General features: G+C 45.3%; 1 protein-coding gene across 1 annotated transcript in view; it reads right to left on the bottom strand.

Moving 5' to 3' along the window:
* Positions 1 to 302: 302 nt before the first annotated feature.
* pcsk2 (proprotein convertase subtilisin/kexin type 2) overlaps positions 303 to 10,106 on the bottom strand; it is a 32,325-nt gene continuing 22,521 nt past the window's right edge. The window contains exons 11-12 of the mRNA XM_056608751.1: positions 8,116 to 8,343; positions 303 to 830 (exon numbers count right to left, since the gene is read on the bottom strand). Of these exons, the coding sequence (XP_056464726.1) occupies positions 341 to 830; positions 8,116 to 8,343 (718 nt within the window). The 3' untranslated portion in view covers positions 303 to 340. The remainder of the gene's footprint in view (positions 831 to 8,115; positions 8,344 to 10,106) is intronic.

Raw genomic sequence — 10,106 nt, 5'->3', positions numbered from 1 at the left:
TGGGTACTAATTCAAACACAAAACCAAAATGGGCAGCGCCTAGAGTCAGGGACGAGAGAGGTAGACAAAACAAGAAGATCATAAGAACAAGAGAGAGATTGACCAAGAGTTTGACTGAGAGGATAGGAGCTCTAGCAAGAAGGGATAGCTAGGGAATGAGGGAGAGAGAAATAAAGAGGGAGAGAGAGAAAGGGAGAAAGAGAGGGTAGAGAGAAAGAGAGAGAAAGGGAAAGGAGAGATAGAGAGAGCTAGAGAAAGAAAGAGAGAGGGAGAAAGATAGAGAACGGGGGGGGGGGGGGGGGGTGGTGGGCTTCATTTGGCACCCATGCATGACGGTGGCTCAGTTGTTTTTACTCAGCAGGCTCTTGAGGCTGCGCTCCACCGCCTCGTCCAGCTCCTCCTCCAGCTCCTCCTTCTTGGACATGGCCAGTTTGGACTGGTAGTCGCGCACTACCTGGTCTATGTACGGGGCACTCTGTGTACCGTGCAGCATGAGCGTCCACTCCTTCAGGACGCCCCGCTGGGCCTCGGGCCCCTGGAAGCCCACCTCCATTACCCAGGTGCCCCGGGGGTCCTCGCCCCAGGTGTGCGTGGTCATGAAGGGCCACTTGTCGAAGCCCACCTTGGCGTCGTCGTCACGCGGTCGGCGGCTCAGCAGGATGGACTTGGTGCCCATCGGCGAGGTCATGTTGATGTTGAGGTCGCCGCGGCGACTGGCGTTCACCGTGACGACGGCCTGCACGTGCTCCAGGTAGCGCACAAAGTTGTCCTTGCCCTGGCAGGCGTCTGTGTCGATGGTCAGCACCAGCCGCCCGCCAGACTGGATCTTACTGGAGAGAGAGAGAGAGAGAGAGAGAGAGAGAGAGAGAGAGAGAGAGAGAGAGAGAGAGAGAGAGAGAGAGAGAGAGAGAGAGAGAGAGAGAGAGAGAGAGAGAGAGAGAGAGAGAGCGAAGGAGAGAGAGAGAGAGAGAGAGAGAGAGAGAGAGAGAGAGAATTGAATTAGAAACGCGACTCTACGTGGCTCCATCATCATGTCATTAGGAAAGACATTGATGTTTTTTTTTTTTTGGCTTCCATAGGGAACATTGGTTAATTTCACGGCTGACCAAAGGATATTAGCCGTATGATGTTGTTGTTTCAGGTAAAGGTGATGAAGTAATTACACTTTCATTCATTCACATTAATTAAATGTTGATGTTATTTGTCATTCTTCAGACTACGATATAAGGGTGGACTACTTTTTTTTACTACATTCTGTAACCGAGCAGGGTCTTACAATGGTCACCACCACTGGTTACAAAGACACAAGAGTGCAGTCCAGGGGAAACCACTGAATGTGTTACCTCCACTGCTTTTTACTCTTCAACACAGAAGCTGAGCACCGAGTATCTGAGCATCTGAGAAGAGCATCCCTGAGCGCCCTTGTTCTTTCTAAACATTGAGTCAAGGTTCGTTTACATGACCTCAAGTCCCAGACTGAAAGATATTACCGTCTCAAACCGTTTATCTCCTCGCCCACCAAGAAATCTTTCCAAAGACTAAGATTTCCAAAGATTTATGCGGAAATTTATGTTTAGCGCATTATATCGATACAACAAACGGTCTTTATGTTCATATTCCACTTGGATTTAAACCCTTGCATGTTTTCCAGCAATGATTTTGCATGACTATGGTGGTTTGAATTATAATGATGCGCTTAGAAAACTAAAATAACAAATCCTTCCCGCTCCATTTTGGAGGGCTAACTTTTAATATCTCCTGTGTATGATTTTGTTACGTAAAACCTGTTGAATATAAACTCAAAGCGATGGAAACGTGAATGGCTGATGTTTGAATAATTGTTCCCGGATCAAAGGGGTGTCGGTAGACAAGGCAGACTGGGAGGCCTGGAAGCCAGCGACAGACTAAGAGACCTTTTTAATGGAGAAGTCTGCGCATTATCATTCGAATTAAAACAAATTAAACCCACGTCACACACAGGCAAATTATTTTGGAAATTAATTAATTCAATGCATCTCAGGAGAGAAATGGCTTTTTGTTTTTTTATGACATGAATAATGCATCTGTGGTTAATATGGCACACTGATTATGGTAATGCTCATCTTCGCCAATGTAACCCTGGAGTGGCAAGGGACGCTTTTCGCAGAGGCTTCATCGAAGTAGAAATACAGTTGACGCTCATAACACTAATTATAGGGCTGCTACTTATTTGGTCCGAGACACTATTTTGAAAGATAGAGGGTATAAAGTTAAATAAACTTGTAAAATCGGAAGAAAAATAGTTAAATGCAGTTACTCTTCGCAAATGGCACTGTGGTAACTGATATAGGTCCGCAGGCTTGTGAAGTTCATAAACTTTCCGTAAAAATTATATTTTGCTGCTGGCGTCCATGTTTTCCGAGGCAGACGCAACGGGACGCATGTGGATTGGAAGTCTGGAATCCCGAATCTGAACTTCCGACTTGCGACTTGCGATCAAGTGCAGCATTTTCTTGTCTGCACTATCGGACTACTACCCGTGCCTTGGTAGATAAAGGTAGCAGACCAATAATTAGTGTTATGAGCGACACCTGTGTTGTTCCTGCGATACTGCCAGCCTCAATGAAAAGACTGACTTTAATGGTGGTTCTCTAATGTGCATATACAGTAGATTTGCCAACATCCCTTTTATTGAGCTAAATGGGTTTGTCCCAGTTTGTCCTTGAATTGCAAAAATGTGTTATCCTGAATATCAAAGATTGATTTTGCCGTCTAACTACAAGATCTGGCTGATAATGTCCTCGTCCTTTCTTTCTTTCTTTCTTGTTGATATAAAAACCACAACGATAGCTTTGTAAGCGCTCCAGGCCTGCTCTGTGGCCACCACTACCATGTCACATTAACACAGTGGAAATGAAAGCACCGGGTAAGGCAGAACCAAAGCCAGGGAGGGGGACAAGTGAGACGGAAGAATAATTCACCGACCGCTATGCTAAGCACAGCATGCTAACCGATGGCGGCGTCGTGAGCTGAGTGATTGAAGCGTCAAGAAAAACCGTGCATGATCAGCGGGGGAGTTTTCAAAGTACTGTCAACATCACATAATGTGCCCGGGGGTGGTGTTGTAATAATATAAACGAACAACAACAATAATAATTCAAATAATTATAAGGCTTAACACAATTTCTTCCAGGTTTTGAAACATAAAATCGAATCTTAAGGTACATTCAACTCAGTGTGTGTCCGTTCAGGCTGAGTTAAACAGCTCTCGCTGAGGGAATATGCCACACTCTGGTGAGCAGAGGTCTATCCCATGAGCAATACAGTAATAAAAATATCAAAGTGTGTGTACATAAGCCCTCAAGTATGTGTTTATTTGCAATTGTCTCAATCATTCTCCATTATGATTATTACAGTTATTATTGCTGTTGTGGTGATGGGGTAGGATCATGTGCATTATTACATTTTCCTAAACAACAAATTTCCCCGGCATGGCAGGTAGCATCGTTTCCATCTGATAACGTGAAAGAGCAATTACGGCTGTCGCGGATGAGATGGGAGTGAGGGGGCACGAATGTTGCTGATTAATTTACCAGCCAAGGCCCCAACGGAGTTTCTCGGCTTAATATAGCAGGTAATAAGAAGCTGTTTAGCTCCATGATATACGATGCCAACCAGTATTGCAGATTGCGTGTAAGAACTGAGGCATGCTTGTTGTGAGAGGCTGTGCGACTGCATGCTATGCTCTGCTAGTTTGCAATAAAGTGAATATTTCAATAGATAGACACTTTTGTAATTAGCAACTACATAAGAAACTTAATTGCTCAGAGACAAACTGGGTATCGACTCAAAAATCACAAGCCTTTTCTGAACTGAACAATTACATATTTCTTCTTTCTATGGCTGAAAGGACTATACTAGACTACTATAATTGAGTATAAGAAATAATCTCTGGTATTGTAATTTGCCTGTCTCTGTTATCACACAAATTCACTCTCAATGTATGTGTGTGCACACATGCACACTGTCCCACACACACTGACACACACTGACAGACAGACACACAAACACACACGCCCATCCACCCACACACGCACACAAAAACACACACACACACACACACACACACACACACACACACACACACACACACACACACACACAGACACACACATGACCACACCCATCCACTCACACACACACACACACACACACACACACACACACACACACACACACACACACACACACACACACATACACACACACACAGACACACGCACACTCTCTCTCACACACACACACACACATACACAGACATACACACACACACACACACACATAAACACACCCATCCACCCACGCACGAAGGCAGACATAGACTCGCATCATCCGGCGGACATCCAAACACGAGGCAGGCAGGTCAGATAAAGGATCATGTCTCTATCTCTGCTCTTCAAGTGCTAATTGGCTAGCTCCTGGGCTGCCATGAGCGAAGCGTCTGAGTTCAGATCACTGATTAAAAAGCAGAAGAGAAACTGAATACCAGAGGTCTGCGGCCTCTCCTGTGTGATCCTGCACAACAAAAACTGTTCACCACAGCACAGCTTGGCATTCATAGTTGCGTAGCCTGGCGGTTGCTAGCATGAGCCAGTGTGGGAGGATACCAGATATGCTAATTACTTGTAGTTTCTATTATTCAATGCCTCACAAGAGTGGAAGGAAGTCTTGCTTTGGGGTTAGGCTGCAGACATGTGGTATCAACCCCCAGATCCTTTCGGTTGGGAGTTGAACACACTATCTTTCTCCAAAACTTATGAAAATAGTGAACAATCCCTGACCCCTCTTATAACTGCAATTATCCATTCCTCTCTAATCTTTGGTACTGTTCCGTCACCCCTCAAATCAGCTGCAATAACCCCTATTCTTAAGAAACCCGGTGCTGACCCCAGCAACTTCAACAATCTCTGCCAAATCTCCACCCTCCCCTTCCTTTCAAATATTCTGGAAAAACAGTTGCAGCTCAGATTCATGATCACCGCTCTCACAATAGTCTTTACGAACAGTTCCAATCAGGCTTTCGCCCACTTCATAGAACCGAAACAGCTTTTGTTAAGATAACCAATGACCTCCTCATGGATGTGAATGCTGGAGTACTCACCATCCTGATCCTCCTGGACCTGAGTGCAGCTTTTGACAGCATTTCCCACACCATCCTCATTGACCGATCATCCTCCCTTTGAATATCTGATACATCTCTGGACTGGTTTAAATCATATCTGACCGGACGTACTTAGTTTGTCCACCTCAAAACATTTAGATCCCATTCTTCCCCCCTCTCCTCTGGTGTACCCCAAGGTTCTGTCCTTGGACCCCTCCTGTTCATTATCTATCTCCTCCCTCTTGGCCATTTTTTCCATAAATATAATATTCAGTTCCATTGTTATGCAGATGATACCCAGCTCTACTCTTCCACCATACCCACCACGACCCTCCCTCCCACCTCCCACCTCCCTCTCCGATTGCCTCCAGGAAATCAGATCCTGGTTCTCCCAAAACGTTCTCAAACTCAACTGTGATAAATCTGAAATCCTCCTTATTGGCACCAAATCCACACTCGCTAAAATAATTGACTTCTCCATCTCCATTGAAAATTCATCAGTTTCCCCCTCTCCCCAGGCCAAGAGTCTGGGTGTCATCCTGGATAGCACCCTATCATTTCAGTCCCATATCAATAATGTCACTTGGTCATCTTACTTCCATCTACGTTACATCTCTCGCCTGCGCCCATCTCTCTCCCGCAACAGTGCTGAAATTCTGGTTCACACTATGGTCGCATCGCGTTTGGGCTACTGCAACTCTCTCCTCTTTGGTTTACCTGCTAAGTCCATACATAAATTACAACTGGTACAAAACTCTGCAGCCTGTATCATTACTAAAACCACCTCCATCAGTCACATAACATCTGTCCTGCAGCAACTCCATTGGCTCCCCATCAAATATCGCATCATTTGCAAGATCCTGCTTCTCACTTTCAAGGCCATCAACAATCTCGCCCCTCAGTATCTTACCACGCTCCTCCATATCAAGACGGTAAAGACACCCACCCGTTCTCTCAGATCGTCTTCCTCCATCCACCTCTCCCTCCCACCTGCTCGCTTGGTTACCATGGGGTCAAAAGCATTCAGTCGCACAGCCCCCCACCTCTGGAACTCTCTGCCTCATTACATCCAACACTCCAGTTCCATTATCACTTTCAAATCTCACCTGAAAACGTATCTATTCAGCCAAGCCTACTCCCTTTAAGTCAGTTGCATTCTGGGGACTAGAATGACCCCACTGTTTTTCTCTTGTAAACTGTTTTATTATGTTGTTGTTTTTTGTTTTGGCCGGGACTGGCATTATCTTCCATACAAGCTACATAAGCAGACCCTGTGTGAGTATGTAAGCAACCCCCTCTGGCTGGGATCTCTCCTGGTTGTCACTCAGCATTATCAGCGGTGTTGCTAGGGCACACCGTGCTGGGAAACGTGTGGCCGCTCTAATTATAGCCACGGAGGACCTCTGGAGAGTCAAAGTCACGAGAGCACGGAGAACAAAAAGAGGTTGGACTGTGTGGTGAGGACGAGTGGAGGATTGACGGGAAAGAGAGAGAGAGAGAGCGAGAGTGAGTGAGGGGGATGGAGCCAGCAGGGGTGAAGGGGAATGGAACAGACTGGCACGCGGTAAGGAGGGGTGGGGTCCATGGAGTGGGGGTGGAGCAGGGAGAGGAGGATGCCCCACGGGGGGGATTGCAGAGAGATTGCAGGCAGGACACACATGTGGGAGAGGTAGGTAGAAAAACAGGCAGGAAAAGACGGAGAGAGAGAGGCTGATGGTCCGAAAGACAGGGAGACAAAGAAAAAGACAGAAAGATATGTAGGTACACCGAGAGACAAAGAGACACAGAAAAATGTGAAGATGGATGTAGAGAAAGAAAGACAGTAACCGATAGATGGATAGAAGCATAAACAGACACATACAGACTGAGAGATAGGCAGGCCGATTCATACACAGATAGGCAGGCAGGTAGAGTTCAGAGAATTCAGGCAGAGAAGCAAACTGATGGACACAGACAGAAAATGATAGACAACTAGACGGGCATCTAGACAGATTACGCATTACACATTACAGCTCTCGACCACTAGGCCAAAGAGAGAGAGAGTCCTCCAGAGTGTGCACCAGATGGCTTGACTGTAATCAAACTACTGCTCAGCCTACAGCTTTCTGGAACACACAACAAGACCAGCACCCGGGGAATACACACAGATACTTAGAAATAAGCACCCTAACTTCATACCCCTTGTTACCGCAGCTCTTGGACAGATGACAGATGAATCTCTCATGCAGAACACTGTGTTACTCTTGACGCGCTGCAAATTGTGTTTTGTATCTTAACAGCAATTTGTGTCTTACTTGACAATTTGTTTTGGATCAAGGAATGCACACCCAAAAGGGTATTGGATTTTTTTTTGGATGTGCTGTGTTATGTTATGTGTAAGACAATATCTTGGATAGCATGTCGTAGGTTTTTAGTTTATTGTTTAGCCTAATAATCTGACTGATAATCTGCCGCTATGATTGGATGGATAGATATTATGGCAATCCCCAGTTTGTTTGAATCTGGAGTGCAGTCCAGAGAAAACCACATAATTAGAGTCAACTCTTTTACAGTATCCTGATCTATCTTCACTATCTTGACCTCTTTGTACTCTTCAGCCAGTAGCAGTCACCCATGAACTACAGCTTCTATCAAATCAGACGTTGCAGTTTGCACACATGATCGCTCATCTTAACTCTTTTGCTTTCCCAACTTCACGATACACATACTTTCATGGGAAACCGTAACCCTAACCTTAACCCAAACCCTTACCCTAATCCAAAGAGTTTAGACCATAAGAACTATAAGAACCATAAGAACCTATTCTTTTGTATCTCTGTATAAAATGAGCCTATAAAATTCATGGCCAGGTCTTGTTTCATTGAAGACTGAAAAGGCAGAAATCCTTCCAGTGTGCCTGCCCATGTTCACCCTCATTGGCACATTAAACATAAACATACACTACAGCCCACATCTTGTATACAACGTCTGCTTACTGGTTGTCCTGGATGGACCCGGCCACACAGTGGAAGCGCTCGGGGACGGTCTTCCACTCGTGGGACATCTTCACCATGCCGCCGGCGTCCAGCACGCCGTAGCCAAACAGGTGGTTGAACTCCAGGCCCACGCCGTTCCTGCGCCACTGGTGGACCTCGTCGTGAAGCTGGTTCCTCTTGGACGTGAGCACCGACAGGTGCTGCATGTCCCGCCATGTCAGGTCAGGACTGTGGGGCGAAGGGGGGAGATGGATGGGGAAGGGGATGAGGGTGGAGAGAGAGGGTGGTGATGGGTTGAGGTTCAGGTGAGAGCGATGCTTGAGGCTTGACAGCTGCCTCCCCGTATTCTGGAGCAGGACTTCCAGCCGAAAGTTACTAGGTTCGATCCAATATGGCCAAGGTCTACTTGGAGGCATCCTAGAGCATCTCACCTTAACCCCCATCTGAATTCACAGTAAGTTGACTTCAGATCAATCCTCATGATGGAGCAGATAGGGGTTAGGCGTCTGGGATCAAGGATGCCTACTATGTCTGTGGGGCAAAGCAGGATCAAACCCAATACCTTTTGTCAGGGAGTAGAACCCTTCCCAGGGTGACACCACACATTTCTGAACAATACACAATAAGCAAGGGAAAGCAAAGGTTTCCCTTGCACATGCTCTGGAAATGTGTGGATTACAGGTATTTTTCTCAAACCATCCACACAACACATCAAAGCAGGGGCTCATTTCGGAAGCCAGACGGATTCCCCCCGTTTCTCTCCTATCTGAGAGAGAAACAGGTCCACCGCCTCTCTTATCTTCGCTGTGTGGGAGTGACAGCTTTTGTTCTGGAGGTGACTCATTGACTCCTGCCCATGCATGGCTCAAGTGTGATTGGTGGGGGTTGAACAAATAAAAAAGGAAAAGGAAAAACGAGGGGGCCTCTCCACTTGCATTGCGGTTTGTGTACCGCGAGTGACCACCTTCAATGAGCGACATCATTATTGTGTGTGCAGAGCAAACAGGCTTTTTCTTTATGCAGGGCCCCCGACAGTCAAGTTTTTGTAGTTAATGGTTAATGGGAGTTGACTGCAGTCAGGCTGGAGTACCGCAAGGATACAGAGTCCTTCAGAGGCCAAAAAGCCTTTGGATTGAATAAACGCAAAATAAAACCGATTTTAAAATGTTTCTACTTGGTTGATGTCTCTAGTGTTTCCCCAGCTAGGCTCGGATCCACCATTTTAATCTGGAAGAAGAAGATAATCACGGCAGTTTGGATGTAATCTGTGTGAGCACACCTACGTCCAAGAACGGGATAATGAGCGGCTAAATTAGTGAACTAGACAGAGAACATTCTTGGATTACATTTTATGCTTGCTCTGATGCAGGTCTTAATTAACATACAACCTGTCATAAGAGTTGTTAAGATAACGAGGTAGACTATGTCAAACGAAGAAAATAATAACATATGCCAACTGTTGAAACGAGAAAGGCAAGAAAGAGATAGTGTTTAATAAATGAGTGAGAATGTCATGTTTGGGCTCCACTTTGTGCATGTCTTTGTGTTATAGCTATTTAAAAACGATATGATTGTATCATATTTTCAATTCATTTGATTTCCATCACAATAAATCACCAGCTGTCTGTAAAGACGTTCCCTGCCTGTTTGTTTACCGAAACGTACTGCACCATTAGGTGGGTGTTAAAATGTGTAATTACAACAACAATCTTAAATGATTGCTGAAATCAAAGTGGAAGTGAAGTTCAACAAATCTTTTTTCATCACAGACACAGCACAAATGAATAGGGGAAATGCTGCATCGGATGTCTCTTTCTCTACATAAATAAATAATAGCCCAATATTGAGAAAATCAATGTCAGAGAATCAATAATGTCGCTCTATCTTACAGAGAAAGTGCAGAAATTTGATATTTGACAAGAAATCTAATCATTCCAATCAACATGTTTTGCAGTGCAATGCATCCCCTTAACAGATTCTGATACAAATAA

Source organism: Gadus chalcogrammus, chromosome 15 (genome assembly GCF_026213295.1).
Source record: "Gadus chalcogrammus isolate NIFS_2021 chromosome 15, NIFS_Gcha_1.0, whole genome shotgun sequence".
NCBI classification, from domain to species: Eukaryota; Metazoa; Chordata; class Actinopteri; order Gadiformes; family Gadidae; genus Gadus; species Gadus chalcogrammus.
Note: the sequence above shows the minus strand (reverse complement) of the source record. Positions and strands in the feature narration are given on the sequence as shown.